Source organism: Durio zibethinus, chromosome 11 (genome assembly GCF_047325235.1).
Source record: "Durio zibethinus cultivar Kanyao isolate XHJ-2024 chromosome 11, ASM4732523v1, whole genome shotgun sequence".
NCBI classification, from domain to species: Eukaryota; Viridiplantae; Streptophyta; class Magnoliopsida; order Malvales; family Malvaceae; genus Durio; species Durio zibethinus.
The window spans coordinates 25561695-25582884 of NC_143172.1; the positions used below are offsets into that span (position 1 = coordinate 25561695).

Consider the following 21190-nt stretch of genomic DNA (forward strand, 5'->3'; position numbering starts at 1 on the left):
TATCAAGTAGGAATTTTTCAATAAATAAATAAAAATAATATAAAAGCCAAAAAAAAAAAAAAAAAACCCTGGTTTGAGATATCTCAAACCTCGATAGCATTAAGATCTTTTGGCATAAATATAAAGTTTGAACGTTATCTAGACAGAATTGAATATACATAGATAGCATTAAGATCTTTAGGCAACAACTCAATAAGTTCAATCAGGCTCATTAAGTTCATAAATGAAAATTCAGTTCTGTCTTGATAGGGTTCAAAATGAGTGCATTAAAATTTACACACATTAACACTTTCCTGCGGAGTAAAAGTGAAGTGATATGCAATATAAGTAGTTAAATTTTTTTAAAATCTTTGCCCTTGAGTTGCTCAAAATCATCACCTAAAATAGAATAACCTATCGGCTGTTGCAATCTAATCTATCTAATGCTAGCTCACTCCTATCACTCACATTAGATGCAGAAACTATGAGCATACATATTTATAACAGGTTGAAAAGTAGAAGCAGCAAAAGATAAATCCGTTTTTACATTTTTTTAAGAATGGAATTAGATAAGGATGGTCCATAAACGTGTGCAAATGATGCAATTGTCTTGTTTTTATACTCATGCAACTGGGGTATTGTCTACTTTTTATACCCTATCTGTATCCACGGTTCTTTGCAGCTCAATGATTATGAATGGCTACATAATTAAGATAATGAAATATAATAAAGGAATGGAATAAACACTAAGCATAATGATGTCCCATTATTTTACTACAAATAATCAAAATGATATAACTTTGAAGTCAATTTATAAGTATTGAGATATGCGCATTGTTTTTGTAGGGTTGTTGGATTGGACCATGGATTACCATGAATGCCTTCTATGCAATGTTTTTTTTTTTTTTTTTGAATGGAAGACAAGTTGACAATATCCAATACTTTGTTCCAACCAATCTAAGTCTCATTGGAGCATAATCTATTTCTTTGAATTATTCTCTCTCTAGCTACTCTAAACACTTTAACAATCTAATGACTCTGATCAAGCATTTTGGTTTATCCATCAACAATTATCCTACCAATCCTAGTCTGAATATTGTTGCCATTGAAAATAACTATCCTATTTGAGCACTAATTTTCAGTATCATAAATGTATATTGAACAAATAGGGACATTAGTTATACATCTTCCTCCACCTCTTATAACTCTCTACTTAACAACTATAGAAGCTCGTGGATTCCTCGAAGGATTCTATCTCAAATATTTCAACACAAAATCAAAACAGCTTTGTATCTCTTTTTCATTCACCTTCACCTAGAACATCTAAAAAAATTTGACCACAAACATCATATAAAGACAGTCTATTTAATTATTCATCTATTAAACCTACTTCAATGCAAATTATAGGTGAATCAAAGTGAAACTTCTTTATTAATAGCAAGAAGGCAAAAATTAAGAGGTAAGAGCAAAAAAAAAAAAAAAATTATATCAACAATCAAGCATGCTAAAAATAATAACGTAACAATCATAATATCAAGAATTAAAATAATCAATAGATTTTAAGATTGGTCAACATTGAATCCAACACAACAACAATATTAACATATTCAAAAATAATAAACATAAACCAAACTCAATCCCAATAATAATCAAGAAGGAGCTAAGAATGTTGCAAGTAAAAGAATAAATTTATGAAAAGAAAAATGGAGTGATAAATACCCAAATTTTCTATTCAAGCTGTTGTCGATGGCAGTTGCAGTCTTCCATCTATCATATCTTGTTAAAGTATTCCTTAACTCTTTCAAAATTACAAATTGACACTTACTTGCAAATAGATTCAACTGCAACTACACAATAGGCTACAGTACTGAATTTGTTTAATACAACGAGTAAATGAAACACCAATTAAAAAAATTAAGAGTTACGAGTAAGCAATTATATCTTGATTCATTTCTAAGTAAAGCAATATTAATAGATATATTCAATATGAAGAGTAGTTGCTTATCTACATCAATTATAGTAAGAATTTCAGATCATTTCTTTAACTAAATATTACTAATCTAAAAATTTAGATTTTATACTTTTGGAATCATCAATGGAAAATTTATAAAATTCATATAATTTTAAATCAAATTCCTTTACTCACAAATTTTAACTTACATAGGAAACTTGATCACCATCTTACAACTCACTCCTATTATTTGCCTGGTAGCCAAGCATTGGACAGTGAATCCATTTTCTCTTATCACCAAGAATGCCATACTCTTCGCCAATGTTCATGTTGTCTGCCACAACATAAAAGATAGCAACAATGCATGAAAGACAGTAGCAAACAGCAATGTTAATGAGACATTCCAATGCAACGCAAAAAACCACTAAAAAGACATAAAATTGAGAAAAATTATACGAAGCTTGTAGAGAAAATTGCATTTAAAGAGTTAGGATCCTATTATATCGAAACACCTTCAACACACACACAAAAAAAAGGTAGGAAAAACAACATAAGAAGTAACCAATAAAGCTAAAGGAAGGTGTGTGCCATTGCTTGGTCACACCTATAGCCATTAGAATCCATTGATCCACCATATGAATAAAAATATCGTATTTGCAAATTCCAGATGATTTGTAACACTACCGGAAACATCAATTTCAAATGATTAACCACTAAATGATAGTCTACAATATCATATACAATTTAAGCTATAATAGGCGAGATTAAATATATCTAAGATATACCATAAAACATACATAAATGCCAAAGATTATAATAAAATTCTCTAACACTTAATCAACTAATGTTGAACACATAGGGCTAATTTTTATAACTCATTACAACTTTAATGTAAATGATACATTTTACAACTTAACCAAATCACATCAACCAAGTAATGAAAATAACCAATCTACATCAAATACCTAATTGTAACATAGACTTCATAACAAAACATGAGTTGATTTGCACTTTCTCTAGTGGGGCATATAGCTTATTTATTAAAATTTCCAGCTAATGAAACAAACTTTTCAAATTCTTCTCCATATCTATACAATATAAAAAACCATAATCTCAATTATCATTGCAAAATTAATATTTTCCATCTCAATTTACCAATTAACCAATAAGATGCAACATCTTAAAAGTAATCTGAACTATTATTAACTTTAAAAAGATCACTAATTAGCCACTGTGATCAATTTACCTTTCTTATTCTTGTTTTCATTTGTTTTTTTGTGGTACTTCATGCTTCCAACAAATTTTCCCATTTCCTCAATGTATAATATAACAACTAATTAGTGATTCCATATTTAAAGGATACATAACACTGGTCCCAAGAGGCATTAAGTCTACCATTTTAAACATTAATTATTCAGATGTAATTTACTAAAATAATGATTCTTCTTTCTGAGATCTATGTTATAGTGACGAGTAAGTCATTCCTAATTTTTGTAATAGTAGTAAGCAATGAACATTAATGAAGGTGATTTAAAATCGCAAAGGTTAGCAATCAACTAAGTAAATGCTACGTAGTTTTCAGAGATGTAATGACAACTATATAAAAACAAATTAATACAAACAATTTCAGAGATGTAATGACAGTTAGTTTTGGAGCTGAATAACACTTTTTTTTTTTGCCAACCACATAACATTTCAATTTCAGTAAAAGGTTGCTTGAAAACAAATGGTTGTAATTGGGCCCATCTAGTTTGGTTTGGCCTGTTACTTGAAAAATGGTTCGACAACATCGACCCAATTTTGCAAGCATGATAAATAGAATGGGCCCCCTAACCATTTTGATCAACAAACAAATAGAATTCAAAGGGAGACAAAGAATTAATTGGTCAATAAATAGTAAACATAAATTTGTGTTCAGCTAGCCAAGTGGTTGAGAAAGCTGCTAAACATACTGTGCCACATGCATGCCCTATAAAGTACCATTTCAAGCTCTTGATACGTCCAATTATGAGTTTGAAGGTGTTGTAGGACAATCACCAACTCTTGGAAATCAAGCTTTTGAAGTTTATTTGACCACTGAAGATATAGAACAAACCATTTATCCATTTAGCTTTGCAAGATTCATCAGGATTACGAACAACCATAAAAGCAAAAAAAAAAAATTTCAGCGGCATCCAATATCGAAGTATATTTAATTATGTGACAAAAAGAATTGCATTTAAATATTTACAAATCACAGCAGTAAAAGACCATCAGCAAAGTCCATAAGAAATCAAATAAATTTTCTATAGTGTAATTGGAAAATAACAAAAATGATGAAAAGAAAATTTAAGGAAAAAAAAAAAAAAGCAAAAAGGAAGTGGATCTTCCTTGGGAACCAAGCAGAAGTGAAGTTTAAAGTAGAAATGTTACCTTCAAAAACATTACTAGAAATAAGGAAGAAAAACATAATGATCCATTTTTCTTTATACTCTTGAGTTTGTCCTACAATTAATCACGGGGTGACGTCATTGTGACTAACAAAGAAAATTTTAAATTTAAATAGATCTTTGAATCTAACAATTAAGATAATCAAAGAAAAATGACAAAAAATGCTTAAAATACCTTAAAATGCTATGTACTCTGAAACAACTAAAAAATAGAAGGGTAAAACCCTAAAACCATTTTACTTACCTTAAGCCCTTCTACACCTAGAGAACATTTAGCTTACCGTACAACAAACAGTACGAAGACAATATTATCGAAGAAAACCATCATTTTCAAATGATAAATAGATAAAATTAAGGTGAAAGCAAAAAGACAAATCATGTCATGACATGTTGTAAACGTTTTTAATCTCATATTAAAATAATGTATGAAAATAATATGATATATATATATGTAAATATTTAAATTTAAATTTATAATACGTTTTTTGTGAAATAAGATTGTGAAATTTTCGGATCAAAATAAATAATATCTCGAAAGTTAAGTTGAATGTAAATCTCCACAAATAATATCAGAATAATCACTAATCGATAAGAATTAAATGTTATATCGTGAGAGTTACTAAGTGTTACATGATAAGACTATAGGACTCAGTAATTGCTACATGATGGGAAGATGTAAAGATTTAAATTCAAATTTATAATGTAATTTTTGTAAGATAAAATCGTAAAATCTTCAAATTAAAATGGATAATACCTCACAAATTAGATACGGATATCCACTCATATCAATTGCAAAAAAATTAAAAAAAATAAAAATCCATGAAAAACCTTAGAGAAATCGAAAATCACTTAAAAATAGCATTTATGAAAAATTAATATCGACAATTACCTAAACAAATATGGCCATTGCTATAAATATATGTATATGGAGGTGCCAGACGAAGAAATATTACCCGCCACCAATAACCCAATAAAGAAACAAAAAAGGAAGCAATATCATAAAAAGAAAATAAAGAAAAACTTGTAAAAATAGGTTTTTGAATAAAAACTAAACCAGGGGCTTCCATAGGGTAATATTCAGGGAAATCCTCTTGATGCTGATAGGTTTCATTGGCGTATAAAGTTCCCGGAACTCCATTTTCTTCAATTACCTACCTGATTTTTTTCAATACAATAAAAAAAGGTACCATTTAAAAGAAATCAATAATGGAAAGGCGAAGATATTAAAAAAAGAAAAAACTTTACGAATCAATGAACAACTCTTGAAGATTATCGATGACTTTGTGTTTAAAACTGGAATGAGGGTTGACCTACCACTCCACCAGCTCTTTCTGCACCGATACACGTTATCTTACTCAACGCCTAAAAAACCAAATCAAATTCCCTCAAAATTAATTCAAACCAACAAAAAATAAAATGAAAACATGAAGAGTGAAGAAAGGGAGAGAGAAGAGGAACCTTGCGAGCCAAGGCGGAGCAAAAAAAGGAAAGAAAAGAATATGAAAAATGAAAAAAAAATCAAAATTCTCTCATATCTAATCCTTTGGTCTACGAATCTTTTTTTCTTCAACCCAAAAGATTTGTTGTATAAAAGTAAAAAGATTCCTATGGAAAAGAAAAGTCATTAAAAATTGAGAAAAAAATTTTACAAAAAAAAGGTCGAATAGAGTTGAAGAGGTGGAAAAGAGAAATGATTGTATTGAATAAAAAAAGGTGAATGAAGTTGAACGAAATTTTTTCACTTTCCCTATTTTTTCATTCCTTACGTATACATATGATTTTTAAAATATTAAATATAAAAAGTATAATAAAAAGCAAATAATAATTTTTAAAAATAAAAAAGGCAAAAAAATGAGATAAGAATCAAATGTGACGTGTAAAGAAAATAAAAAAATTTTATTTAGTATTGATTTTATGTTTGATAGGTATCCAATTTTTTATAAAAAAATAAAAAATAAGATGTTTTATTTTTATGAATCAAATACTTAAAAATAAAGTAAAAATATCTAATAAAATAAAAGAAATAACAAACTTTTAAAGACCAACAAAAAAATAAGGAGTCTATGTGTAGATAAGGTAAAAAAACTCGTATCCAATAGGTTCCGACTCGATCCGATTATTTAGGATCGATTTTTTCTTTTGAAAATCGGGTATTGGATCGGGGTTGGGTCGGATGACATGAAGAAAAAATTAAAGTCGAGTTTTAGGTAAATCCGATCCTACTTAACCTGATATATATATAAATAATTTTTTTAATTATTTATTTAATTTTATAATTATTTATATATTTATATATATATTTAATTTTATATTTATATTAAAAATAATATTATATTAATTTCAGATCGAGTCGAGTTTAAATATTAAAAATAATAAAAAATTATCAAATCAGATCAAATTCAAATTTTAAATATTTAAAGTTAAATTAAGTGCGAGACGAACAAAAATCCCCTACCTCGATCCGTTGTCATTCCTAATTATGTGTCGTACATGGTTACCCCACCACTTCTCGTCATTCTCACTCATACATTATTTTGTCAGATTTCTTTACTTTTTGTTCACCAAGTTTTTTCAACTTTCCACCAATTCTAACACGCCCATCTTTTCTTCATTGATTTTCTTATATATACAAATAAATCTATCGTCAACTTCTATAAATACACGATCATGCAAAATTTAAAGATTAAGTTTATAAATTTAAAAACGTAGTCTTTAATCTTTGTGGATTTCTTCTTACTCTTCCTCGAGAGACGTGATTCTCTCATGACTGCCCGAGCCCACCATACACAAGAGAGTACCCTCTCCTTTCAATAGAGCTTAAAGGCCACATTTATATTTATGTAAAACGTAATTTTAAGTCTAACATCAATTATGATCGCTAAACCTTTAATTTAATGATTAAAAATATTTAAAAAAATATTAAATATTTAATTTTGAATTAAATTTTTTTATTTATATTAGGATTTTACTTTCATAATATAATAATAATAAAAAATTCAACTATGGACTATATTTCTAATTTTGATATCTTATTTTAATTATTTAATTTAATTGCTAGAGCTTGTATTAAGGATCGAGACTTAAGCTCCGAATTCATGCGGCTCCAGCACTCGGACATTTATTGATCCGATGTCTCATATCAACCTATTTATCACGGTTCACACCTTTGTGAGGTATTATCCGCTCTGACACTTTGTCTCACGGTTTTGTCATACAAAAGTCGTCTCACAAGGCAGAAGTGGTATGAATCTTTTTATACCCCAATGACCCTCCTATTATGTTCGATGTGAGATTCAGGACTCTTCTTTAGGTCCGTGACATTCTCTCTCACCCACCTCGTGACGCCCTCGTCACGAAGGCTGGTCACCCTACCTACTTTCCTTGAGGTGCTTGACGTGGATCGAACGATTTATGGCTGGTTCTGATACCACTTATCACAGTTCGAGACTTAAGCTCCGAACCAGCGAGGCTCCGGGACCCGGGTATCCACTCATCCGGCGTCTCAGATCTGTCTTCCTGTCACGGTTCACACCCTTGTGAGGTATTATCCACTCTGACCTCACGATTTTATCCTACAAAAAGCTCCTTATAAGAAAAAGATGGTGTGAATACTTTTATACCTCAGTAACCCTTCTATTATGTTCAATGTGAGATTTAAGATTTTTTCTTAGGTCCGTGACACCTGCAGCTTATTTTTTTTTTTTCTTAGTTTTATGTTCAATAAAGAAAGTTAATATAAAATATCAAAATTAATATATCATAATATGTGATTGGCATAGGACACAATGTTACATATGGTCTCAAAAATTGATTTGAAATTGTATAGTTTAATTTAGATTAGATTAATTTTTTTTATTCAATTGGTATCAAGTCCAAATATTACATATATATATTAAGTTTAGATCAATTTTGAGATAAGAAGGTGAACAATAAAACAAAAATCAAACTGAATTATATATTTTTATTAGTTTTTATATATATTTTAAATTTTTATAAAATAAAAATAATTATTTTATATATAAATATATTTATATTTATATTTAAATAATATATTTAAAACAAAAAAATGATATCTTGAACCAATAAAATTCGATTCAGATCTAATTTATTTTAAAAAATAAATATAAATTTTAATCAAATTTTAAAAATTTATAATATTATATATTAACAAAAAAAATATAATTAAATTTATTCTGACCCGAATTGTTATCAATCTTCCCAAAAATATTGAACTTTTGCAGTACATGGTATAATTAAAAGATAAGTACATCTGAAAGTGTTGTTTGGCTTCATAAGTAATTCAAAACAATATGAAAATTAATACATTCATCAATTGGCATGGCATAGCGACACAATGGACACAAATGACTCTTCTCCAGCCATTCTACAATGCAGTCTCCATGATACACATGACCGCACGGCATGCGATTAGCTGATTCCTCCCCTTTTATCTTTCCAAGGCAAATCATACATTCACTGTTGTTGCCCAAACCAGAAACCTTCTGCAAGGCTTCAATGCTTGACTTACTCGCTGGGATAAACCCAATTTGATCGTCAGCTTCCATTAATGTCTCACCATCCATATCCTCCTCCTCGATCTCACTATAATCATCATTATATGTCGTTGTCCAAAACGCTCCGTCTTTATCCTCCTTCTCCTCCTCCTTCTCACAATCATCATCGTTATTTCTCATAAATGCTCCAAACTTGACAACAATCAGGAACTTGGTTCGGTTCATGTTGAGTTCATCTCTCAGCAAAGCCTCGGTAAACTTGACGATTTCACACCTACATTCGTCCCTGACCCATTCGGGGATTTCCTGCCCAGACGGGGTGTGAGAGGAGGATTGTTGCAGGAACAGTTGTTGCTCCAATAGTACAGCAGCCAGCTTGATGGAATCAGGTTGCTGGATATCGACCAAACCATGGCAACAACGAAACCGACCCTGCACACAAGGGTCATCAATTTCATCTTCCTTGTCATCTGGAATTTGATCACCCTTAAGTTCACCTTCCCATATTTGGAAAAAGTAACTTATATGAGAATCCATGGGTTATTAACAGAATGAAAACGCCTAGCTTTTTAATTTTTTCTTTGTTTTCTTAGCTCATTGGAGAAAGACCCAACGCTCTCTCTATCTCTCTATATACATCAAAACTTCAAACATAACAAGGACTAGAAAATCCAATTCCTAAAGGATTGTGTTTATAGGTCGGTTTACAAAGGGCTTTTCTTTTCTTTTTGTTTCATCACTTTTTTGTTCCTTAAATTCCAAGTTCTGTATAAAGTATAGATGATCCATACTTGTAATAAAAGTAGTTCCCTGGTCGGTTTTGATTGTCCATATCTGTTGATGTACTTAAAAACAATTGGAGGGTTAATTTTGAAATAAAATCATTTCAGAAGCTTCTTGATCTGTTGAAAAAAGGCAACAAGACCAAAGGCTTTTCAAGATGATAAAAAAAAAAAAAAAAGGGCAGGCAAAGCAAAAGAACCCGAGCCTGTGGAAGCTGATCTCTGTTCACTTCTTTCTACTATATTTTGAACATGATACTCGATTGAAGCTCCTCTTTTACCTGCACCTTTGTCAACGCTTCTTATAAATACCCTATTTTATTAAAGGTTTTTTTTATCAGAAACGAGCTTTTAATCATAAATTGAACCCAATTAAGAAGCTTTGAGCCCAATAAGATAAAAGTCTAAAATTTTTAATTGTAAATTGATTTTAATTTTAATTTTAATTTTAATTTTTAGATTTAGTTTGTATTTTAATTTTGTGATTTATTTTGATTAAAAAAAATCAAAAGTAAAAAAAATGAAAAACTTGAAAAAGAAAAATGTGTGGAGATTTTGCATTCAATCTTTGGATATTTTGGTGCTTAATTCATGTAATCACAAAAAAATTAATTCATAATCAAATCAAATCAAATTATATAGTTAAAAAAAATTGATTTAGCATGAATTTTTTTATAAACGACAAAAAATATATATACATGTGATCATGAAGGGAAGAGGGAAAATTATTCACAAGTAACACCATTACAAACTCTCATTAACCAAACTGAAAATTTCCCACATCAGAGCCCATCGCTAGCTTCAAATTCCACTAATTCAGCTCTAATATCAGACACACAGCAACCAATTTCCAGAGAACAAGCCTGCGCAGCCTGCAATCAAGACCAAGGAATCGCATAAAAAACAAAACAGAGGCAGTGGGCATTCACCCCAGAACCAAACCAAGTCAACAAGGATTCAATTCTCAGAGGCAGCGGCCACTAGAAAAGCCCCAAGCAACTCAGAAATAGACCCAAACCCGACAATCAGAGCAAGTAGGAATCCAGTGTTCAAACTCAGAACCGAACCCAAACACAAATAGAGTACCCAAAAACACAATATAGAAAAAAAACCAAGCTGAAACAGAAAACTTGAACCAGCCCACAATCAATGCAAACAAAGTATCTAGAAACAATACCCAATACAAAAGAAGCTCAGCATAAACAGAGGCTGAACACAGAGGAAAGGGAAGATTCCTGGTCATTTCGTCGGCGGTGACAGGCAATGATACTTGAGTTTTTTCATTTTTTGCAACTGGGTTTTGGTGTTCTTGAACTCTTGAAGAGCTGCAAATCTGAAAGAAGAGGGACTTGACAGAGGCACGAAAAATAAAGAGAAGGTGTTGAAACGCTTGTGTTCCACGTTGAGGAGAAAAGCTTACCCGTGTACAACCCACAGGTGACCTGACCCGCTTTGCCTAGTTTTTAATTTACTTATTTATTTATTCATTATGTGTTTTATTATTTTTTATTTGTCCTTTTAATCCTGGTTTCTTTTTATATATATTAATTTGCAAAAAGAAAATCATTCTTGCATGATTTATTATCTAATATTTGATTTGTATATTTTTATTGTATATTAATTGTATGATATATTAGAAGATAATTTTTTATAAAAAATTTTATCAACATATTAAAAAAAAATTTTGAAAATAAATTATTTTAACAAAAAATAAGTTTATGAATCTCCAAAGAAGAAACTACTAAAGGTGTTACACAGTAATTTTTATATAAATTTTTAGGTAAAAATTTTTTTAAAAAAATTTATTAATATATTAGAGAATTTAGATAAAATTTTTTCATATCAAAGTTTTAAATATCATTTGTTATCATATACAATTTTTTTTAATTAAATAAATCTGATGATAAAGTCTCTTAATAGTAGAACACTAGTTTCTATTAATACTTTTAAGGTAAAAAAATTATTTTAAATTACTACTAAATTATTAGAGTAATTTTATGATTAATTTTTAATAATTAAATTATTTGATAAAATTACAAAAATATTTTAAGATTTAGATAATTTAAAATCAAACTAGTACCATCATTTGGATTGATATTGTGAAAGTGCTATACCGTACTTTCAAACTTAAATATGATTTTGTAGATTAAAATTTATTTTTTAAAGATACCCGAATTAAGTTTAAAATCTTTTTTTAAAATAAAACAAATTCAGTTAAGTGAATAATTATACTTAAGCAAAAAAATTTTTGTTATAACTCTTAAAGTTTATGATAGATCTATGAATTTATATGTTATAACACTTACGAGAAAACGAATTACTTTCAAAAAATGGATCAATTGCAGCAGGGGCTAAACTGGCTTTCTCAAAATTTTTGGTTGTAGATCTCTTTAATTTGCATTTCTATAATCTGATTTTATATGCAATGATTTTGATCATGATTTTATTTATGTTTTTTTCTTCAAATTATTTGTTTTGTTCGTGGCTATTGTTCGATAAAATCAACAAATCAAGGTGTTTTGAACCGATTCTGATGTTAATTTTTCAACATTTCTTGATGCATGAAGCATTTTTAAGATTAATCAATGAAGTTTTGGTCATTCTGAAAATACAGTGTTACAGATATGATTTTTTTTTAATTCTGTTATTTAGGTCGTTTTTATCTGAGCTAATATAGCAATTAGCATTAATAAGGGCTGGAATTAGACAAAGACACCAAAAACCTTATAGCCTCTTTTTTTCCTTCTCTGCTAAAACCTTTCTTAACCTTTCTTAACCTCTCTTTTCAACTTTTCACTACAAAAGCCATAAATTAAAAAAAAAAAAAAATCTCTCTTTTTTCTTTTTCCTTTCTTACAAACTCTCTTTGTCCCTGCAATTTTGATTTGACGGCAACTAGGTCCTTTAATGGTGTTACAAAACACCCACTTTCTTGTTTTTGTTGTATTTATTACTGTAATTTCTTTTGTTGGTGTAAAGCTTTAATCTTTGTTGATACTCTGAGAAGTTTGGGAGCTGTGAATTATCTATGATGGGAAAGTAAAGCAGCTGAATCCATGTGAAAATCTTGAAGGACAAGTGATTAGAGGATGTGGGTCTGAGGTAAAATTTTGTTATTTTTCACTTTCTGGTAATTTGACTTACAAATATTTTTTATTTATTATCTTATGATTTGGTTAATATAGTTTTCTTTATTTTATTTATTTTCTTTGTCAAGTATTTTTTTTTTTTTTGGTCTGATAAATTGTGGGGTTATAGTGGCTTTGCAATTGAGTGGGAAAACTTGGTGAATGCAACATCACCTGCATCTACCCACAAGGAACATCTGTTCCTTCAAAATTCTGTTCTTGACATTAGTAATTAGTATAAAGTAGCTTGCTTCTTCACCTTTATCATTCCCCCACTTCTATAACTACGGATCTCATTCTGGTATTTTTAAAATTTATAGTTGTCTCCTTTCCTGTTGTCACAGTTCCTGATGGTTAGACATGACACAGATGCTACTAAACCAGTAGTTCTTTCTATTGTACACCTGATCAATTCCTCACTGTTTCAAAAGTGTGAATGAATAAGTAACTATCACATGATTGATGTAACATCTGTTGCAATGATGTTGTTCATTCAGCCTTTCCTTTTTTTTTTTTTCCCAATTTATCTTTGCTCTTTAGTGTGCAGGCTTTTCAAACGGTTTGAAAATTCTTTATATTGCCTAAGGCAACTCATGCAGAATTTTGTAATAGACATGGTTGAACCCTAATTCTGATTCTAATTCTGATTTTGATTACTAATATTCAAGGGATTAATTTTATTTTATTCTCTCAACGGGGACTTAAGCCATTGAAGCTTAATTATATCTTAATAATCCGTTGAAATCCCATTGAAGACAATATTTTTTTGGAATTAAGCCACCTGTCAAATTTATGAAATCAATTCATAACTCTTTATCCAATACCACCCTTAAATAAAACTCTAATTCACACTAAGAAGAAAGCCCGCAAAGCAAAAAGGAAAAATAAAATATTAAAAGAAATTGAATTATTTCACTTTTTTAAATAATTTTTTTATATTTTTATTTTGTCCAAATAAATTTTTAAATTTTGATTTGTTTCTAAATAAATCTTTATTTCAAATGAAATAATGCATTATGTTAAAGATTTATTTAGTTATATATTAAAAGTTTAAAAACTTATTTAGATATAAATTAAAGATCAAAGACTTATTTGAATATAAATTAAAAATTAAAAGTTTATTTGAATATAATAAAAATACAAATATTTATCTAAGTAAAGTTGACAATGTAAGGATTTTTTTATTATTTTAACAAAAAAGAAAAACTAAAACATAGCATTAGTATTCATGCTTCTTTTGCCTACTAATTAAATTCTTGAAAAGAGCATTAGAATTCATGCTCTTTTTGCCTGCTGATTAAATTTTTGAAAATGTATATTTATAAAGTGCTTAACAAAAAGTAGATGCTGCTAATGAGGTTTTGGTTTAATTATAATGAGGAAGTCATAAAATAATGACATGTTAGATTCAATTCACACTGTGTGTGAATTTGTTTCAACTAAACCCTCATTTTATTGTTAAATTTTTTGTTTTCAACTTTTATCTGTTTTTGCTAAGCTGGTGTCCAAGTGGAGAATCTAGTACAATAGGTTTACAATAGACAAGAGATGGAAGTGTGGCCGCGTGTTACATGGAAGCCTAAATGGGGATCAACTTTTTTTGAGATAAAAATCGAAGTTAGTGGAAGTTGCTCCATCTCTCAAAGGTTAGCCATGACCCTTAAGGGCTGCGATATCTTTCTTGAAGATCTATCCTTGGATGGAGCTCTTATCATCAACTTTGTTGATGGTGGAGAGGTATGCCACGATAAATTGATGGTAGATGCATGCTATTATTTGATCTGTTCTTCCTTTTATTTTTGATCTTTTTCCTTGCACTCTTTTGCACAAGTTTAATAGATTTGTTGTGTGTTAAAAGCTAGATGTTTTAAGCATTGACTATGAATACCAAGATTGTTCCATATAATTCTTAGTATTATTATTTCTCACTCTTTGGTGAATGATATATCTAATTCCAAACTTTGTATTGGGAAATTGATGCAATTCTCAGTTTTTGAATTATATTTCATCATTAAGCTACTTTTATGACTCTTATACAGATACAATGATATAGGTAGTAAGAACATCCAGAGCAAGCATAATCAAGAGAACTTCATGATCAGTTGCTAACACTGCAGCACAGTAGGCTTTGATTGCTCACTGGCAAGGGATTGCGAAGAGCCTTGAAAACTTCTTGAACATGTTGAAAGCAAATTACGTTAGTTAAATATTTTACTTTTCTCATTTTTGTTTGTATCTATAAATTTATGTGTTTTCTGCATAATGCTCACTCTCACATTCCAAATTAAACTTTATTCTTTTGATCAGTCTTCAGGTTAGGTGTAATAAGTTCGAATGGTGGGGGAAGGGTCAAAGTGCTGCCATTTGCTATATATGTTTTGGACGCTTTTTGTTTGAGAATTAATGTTGTTTAATTCTTTTACGATTACCTCCATTCTTAGCCGTAAAGCGTTTGCACAAATATTTTTATTTATCAATGTTTAACTATTCAACAGGTAAGACTTCGTGCTGTTATGTAGTGCTCTATACTTTGTTTTTCTACTATATGTAGAAAAAATTTTATTTGGCATTTGAATACACTATTTTATTGCAGCTTTTTGTTGAGGAGAGAGTGATGTTCATTCAATAATGGTGAACATGTAAAAGCTGGATTGGCTAAGTTGGAACAATGGTGTTACAAGGTAACCGATGAGGTATCTTTAACTGCCTCCTAGTCTACTTTTTGGTTCTAGGATATGTACTTACAAAATTTAAAAGGTATATAACTGCAGTATGCAGGTTATGAAAAAAAATATGATTAACTAAATTTATATTATTTTGGTTGAAATTTATAATGATTTAATAGATTATTCGATCACGATTAGAATGTTTGTTGAAATCATGGTCAAAGCATAAAATAGTGAGAGCTTTTGAGAGTTCAATGTACATATTGTTTCAAGGTGGAAACTTTTTTTCTCTATTTGTTTTGCCATTACCACTAATTATTTACACTTTTTTTTGGAATTATTTATGCATATTGCCTCTTGAAAAGAAAGTAATGTCAAATTTGACTCTATGTATGTCATTGTGAGTATTTTGTGACATTGATTAATATGATATCTAGAATTTAAATTTTACTCTAAATATGAAATTTTACTGTGATTAATACGCACCTTTTGTTTGTTTTTTTTTTTTTTTTTGGTTGTTTTGATATGTAGAATTGATTTTGTTTCTAATAAATATTGTCTAAATTATAATATGGAGCCCATTTTAAACTTTCAAGCTGGGAATTTGTAAGCCTTTGCCACTCATTACTATCAACTAAGCATGGCATTAAATGTCTTCTTCAAATGGAGTAGTAGCAAATGATCTTTTAATTAATTATATTTAAGCATTTTTCTAACTAAATTGAATTCTTTTATGTTTTGAAGATAAATCACAAGTAAGAGATAATATCAAATTCTTTTACGATAAATATTACTTTTTACGTGTGATTTATTTCGTATCAATTTCATTAAGAAATTTGTTTTTGCTTAAAAAATCCCAACAAAAGGAATAATATACAAATGAACCCTCCTATTTCGTTCAAAAATAGAAATAAGACAATGAAACAAATGCTTTCTGTTATGGCAAAAGAATGCAAAAGGCAAATTTTCACACTTTCCACTTAGCTACATTAAGCTTTTCCATATTTCAGGGGTTACCTTTTTGGAAATATTGGAACTGCATTAATCGAAAACCACTGCCTTTAACCGCCCAAAATTCATAATCAACGTCATACCAAACACTGATGATCCTTGCTTGGTTTCATATTTTTCTCTTCCATCCGGTGCTCAAGATCATGGGTTATATGTCAATTGGATTGCCTTTAATTAGTACCTATTCTGGCGCTTATAAATACTGAAGATGGCTTACGTTATTGGCCTCGGAAAAGTGATAACCATGTTCTCCATTTTCATCTTTGCCTTGTGTTTTCCTTCAGTGGTTCTTTCTGGAATCATTCAGCTTGATTCAGTTGCCAAAAGCAGCCACAGGTCCTGAATCCATTGCCTTTGAGTTGGGAACCGGACGATTCTATACAACTGTGGCTGATGGTAGAATTATGCAATATAACGGACCAGTTATTGGCTTTTTGGACTTTGGATTCACCAGTCCAACTAGGTTATTCTTTTACATGAATAACTTCTGTTTAAAAAAAAAAAAAAAACTCTTCATCAGGCAAACTATGCATGCAAATGAGTTTAAAAAATGGGTCTTATCTGCACCAGCTAGAGTTTTTCATATCTTGTTATCTACCTAGGTCCCCTGGCTATCTTATCTTTGTAGTTCTTGAATTTTCAGCCTTTAAACTCTAATACAGGTCTGAGAGAGTGTGTGATGGCACTGATAATCCAGATTTGGAGCCAGTCTGTGGAAGGCCATTGGGCTTGGGTTTTCATTACGCCTCGAATCAGCTGTATGTTTGTGATGCTTATCTTGGCCTCATGGTGTTGGGTTATGCAGGAAGACTAGCAACCCCACTTTCCACCGCTGCAGATGGAAAACCTTAACGCTTTTGCAATGGTTTGGATGTCCACCAACAATCTGGAAATGTATTTTTCACAGATTCCAGCACTGTATATGATCTAAGGTTCTTTCTTGTTCCCACACTATTTCTTTCACTAAATTATTCCCTTTTTTGTAAAGTTTTGCTTCATTTACACATTGCTTACGTGTTGCAGAAATGCCACCAAATCATTGAATGCTAATGATTCGACAGGGAGGTTGTTAATGTATGAACCCGATACTAAGCGAGTGCAAGTGTTGCTAAAGAACCTTCCAGGGCCAGCAGGGGTAGCAGTTAGCCAAGATGGAACCTATGTCCTGGTCTCCAACTTCATTTCTAATAATACCATAAAGTATTGGCTCCAAGGTCCTAAAGCCAACACCTATGACATCATAAACTTTCAGGCAAGGCCAAATAACATCAAGAGAACCCTAGTAGGAGACTTTTGGGAGGCAGCAGCAATGGTAAACCAACCAGCGCAGTCATTGGTGCCTATAGGGCAAAGAAACGGCAGGTTCGGCAGGGTTTCTCGAACAGTAAATTTCGAACCCTGGTATGGAAATAACTTAATCAGTGAAGTGCAGGAGTTCTGTGGTGAACTATATATAGCATCGCGGTTTGTGAATTTTATTGGCATCTATAGGTTTTAAACTTGTCCCTAAACAGCAGTTTTAGTTTTACAATAATAGCTGCAAAATTGTACTTTCGGATGGGAGATGGCACCCCTACCATGTAATAAAGTTCTTAGAGATCACAAAACTACAACTAGTGATTATTATATTCATGAAGTTCAGATATCAAAACTAAAATATTAACCATGAATATATAGAACATGATATAATAATTGTACTAATGGAATATATGAGCATACATGGCAAAAATCAAAAACAATATGGGAATTAATGGGATTCATCAATTGGCATGGCATAGCGACATAATGGACACAAGTGACTCGTCTCCAGCCACTCAACAATGCAGTCTCCATGGTATAAATGACCGCATGGCATGCTTTTAGCTAATTCCTCCCCCTTTATCCTTCCAAGGCAAATCACACATTCACTGTTGTTGCCCAAACCAGAAACATTCTGCAACGCTTCAATGCTTGCCTTACTAGCTGGAACAAACCTGATTTGATCGTCTTCCATCTCTCCATCTATATCATCCTCCTCTATCTCACTATTATTGTCATCATTATATCTCGTTGTCATAAATGCTCCAAACTTGACAACAATCAGCAACTTGGTTCGGTTCACGTTGCATTCAACTCTCAGCAAGGCCTCGGTAAAGAACAAGATGTCACACTTGCACCGGAACATGACCGATTGGGGGACTTCCTGCCCAAACGGGGTGTAAGAGGGGGATTGGTGGAACAGTTTTTGCTCCAATAGTTCAGCCAGCTCGATAGAATCAGGTTGCCGCCGATCTATCAAACCATGGCAACAACGAAACTGCGAACAAGGGTCATCAATAGTTTCACCTTCGTAGTCGTCTGGGATTTGATCATCCACAAGTGCACCATCCCATATTTCCCAAAAGTACCTCATTACGCCAGGATCCATGGATCATTAACAGAATGAGAACGCCTCTTAACTTTTTCGATTTTTTGTTTTCTCAATTCTTTGAAGAAAGACCTTTAGCCCTTATATATGTATGTATGTACGTGGGTGTATAGATATATATATATATATATATATATAAAATATACATGAAAACTCCAAACGAAACAAGGACTCGATAATCCAATTCCTAAAAGGACTAAATTTCAAGTTTTTTTATAAAGTATTGATTATATTATTAAACTAAAAAAAAATTATGCTGCATTTCTATATATATTATACACACGTTATGTTAGCCTTTTAAATTAATTTTTTATTTTAATTAATATTTTATCCAAGCAAACTTTTAAAAATGATAGTACGTCTCACATAAATTATCGAAAAAATGTCATAGAAAACTTTAAAAAAAATTCGAGTAGTATTATAATTTTTCTTTAGTATCTTATTATTAATTATGATAAAATTTATTTTTTTGCATAAATATATAGATGTAGCAGTTTTCTACTTAATATATTTCCATGTATAACATATAGGATTATTAATAAAGCTGAACTTTTATATAAATTTATGCAATGACATTTTCATAGTATGTCAATAGAAAACAAGTTATGGAAAATTTGCACCATCACTAAACTTGCATCTTAAGAAATTTGATACAATAAATTTTGTTGCTAGAGCAAAATTGATTGATAAATTTATCTGTATAGTAAGTATCTTATTTATTTACAATTATAAATTTCTATCGTTTTACATCATTAGTTACTTTAGTTTTTTATTTTATTTTATTTTACCAACTTTATAATTGACTTAAATTACTATCTATGTAACGCGGAGATGATAAATTCAGTCATATTTTAATGCTGAATGGCAAAAATGAATAAATTTAGATTATTTTTTAGAAAATTGTAAATCTAAAAATTAAATATTATAAAAACTGTGAATAAATATAAACTATTTTATAAAAATATGGACCTATGGTGCAATCTATTTGTAAGCAATCAATTCTTCCAAAAAAATCCTCACATATTAATTAACCATGAATATATAGAAACATGATATAATAATTGTACTAATGAAATACATGGCAAAAATATTGAAATTATGCGGTAGTAGTATAATGAAGCATAAGTACAACTCAATGTGTTGTTTGGCTTTATAAATAATTAAAAACAGGATGAAAATTAATGGGATTCATCAATTGGCATGGCATAGCGACACAATGGACACAAGTGACTCGTCTCCAGCCATTCAACAATGCAGTCTCCATGGTACACATGACCGCAGGGCATGCTCTTAGCTAATTCCTCGCCCTTTATCTTTTCAAGGCAAATCGCACATTCACTGTTGTTGCCCAAACCAGAAACGTTCTTCAAGGCTGCTTCAATGCTTGACTTGCTAGCTGGGACAAATCTGATTTGATCGTCAATTTCCATCCATCCATCTATATCCTCCTCATCTGTCTCACTATCATCGTCATCATTATATCTCGTTGTCATGAATGCTCCAAACTTGACAACAATCAGCAACTTGGTTTGGTTCATGTCGCCTTCATCTCTGAGCAAAGCCTCGGTAAAGTTCACGATGTCACACTTGCACTGGATCATGATCGATTGGGGGACTTCGTGCCCAAACGGGGTGAAAGAGGGGGATTGGTGGAACAGTTTTTGCTCCAATAGTGCAGCCAGCTCGATAGAATCAGGTTGCCGCCAATCGATCAAACCATGGCAACAACGAAATTGAACCTGTGAACAAGGGTCATCAATAGTTTCATCTTCGTAGTCGTCTGGTATTTGATCATCCACAAGGTCACCTTCCCATGTTTCCCAAAAGTACCTAATTACACCACGATCCATGGAACATTAACAGAATGAGAACGCCTCTAAGCTTTCTTTGAAGAAAGACCTTTAGCCCTCTCTCTCTCTCTCTCTATATATATATATATATATACATCAAACTACAGATGAAACAAGGACTAGATAATCCAATTCCTAAAAGGATTGTGTTTATAGCCAAGTCGGTTTACAAAGGGCTTTTCTTTTCTTTTTTCTTTTTTTTTTTTTTCTGTTTTTGTGTCATTACCATTTTGTTTCTTAAAAATTCCAAGTTTTTGTATAAAGTAAAGATTATTACAACTAAAAAATACACAACATACGTTGCATTATATATACACACACACACATTATTTTAGCCACCTAAATTACTTTTTTTTTTTTTTTTTTTACTGATATTTTATCCAAGCAAGCTTTTAAAAATTATAGCATCGCATTAATTTTCGAAGAATGTTGTAGCGAAATTTAAAAAATCCCTATACTATTTCTCTTTATTA

The 21190-nt window shown here is 30.7% G+C and overlaps 3 protein-coding genes, 1 long non-coding RNA gene and 1 pseudogene across 5 annotated transcripts; 2 read left to right on the top strand and 3 right to left on the bottom strand.

Moving 5' to 3' along the window:
- Positions 1-8578: 8578 nt before the first annotated feature.
- Positions 8579-9410, bottom strand: LOC111290307 (uncharacterized). Its single transcript, XM_022881607.2, has one exon. It carries the CDS (start codon positions 9408-9410, stop codon positions 8649-8651), a length of 762 nt encoding a protein of 253 aa, XP_022737342.2. The 3' UTR covers positions 8579-8648.
- A 4380-nt stretch (positions 9411-13790) lies between these two features.
- Positions 13791-15203, top strand: LOC149516221 (uncharacterized). The gene is made up of 2 exons (XR_016346702.1): positions 13791-14541; positions 14823-15203. It is a non-coding gene; the product is annotated as an uncharacterized LOC149516221 (long non-coding RNA).
- Positions 15204-16587: 1384 nt separating this feature from the next.
- Positions 16588-18023, top strand: LOC111291212 (strictosidine synthase-like; annotated as a pseudogene). Its single transcript, XR_016346703.1, has 3 exons — positions 16588-16923; positions 17123-17392; positions 17484-18023. The product of XR_016346703.1 is annotated as a strictosidine synthase-like (transcript).
- A 184-nt stretch (positions 18024-18207) lies between these two features.
- On the bottom strand, positions 18208-18867 carry LOC149516222 (uncharacterized). Its single transcript, XM_089768743.1, has one exon. The coding sequence runs from the start codon at positions 18865-18867 to the stop codon at positions 18208-18210; it is 660 nt and encodes a 219-aa protein (XP_089624869.1).
- Positions 18868-20045: 1178 nt separating this feature from the next.
- LOC111290310 (uncharacterized) lies at positions 20046-20717 on the bottom strand. The gene has a single exon (XM_022881609.2). It carries the CDS (start codon positions 20715-20717, stop codon positions 20046-20048), a length of 672 nt encoding a protein of 223 aa, XP_022737344.2.
- Between the last annotated feature and the right edge of the window lie 473 nt (positions 20718-21190).

What these genes read in the sequence shown, in the direction of transcription:
- LOC111290310 (XM_022881609.2), bottom strand. Translation starts at nt 20,717, where the DNA reads ATGGATCGTGGTGTAATTAGGTACTTTTGGGAAACATGGGAAGGTGAC.
- LOC111290307 (XM_022881607.2), bottom strand. Translation starts at nt 9,410, where the DNA reads ATGGATTCTCATATAAGTTACTTTTTCCAAATATGGGAAGGTGAACTT.
- LOC149516222 (XM_089768743.1), bottom strand. Translation starts at nt 18,867, where the DNA reads ATGGATCCTGGCGTAATGAGGTACTTTTGGGAAATATGGGATGGTGCA.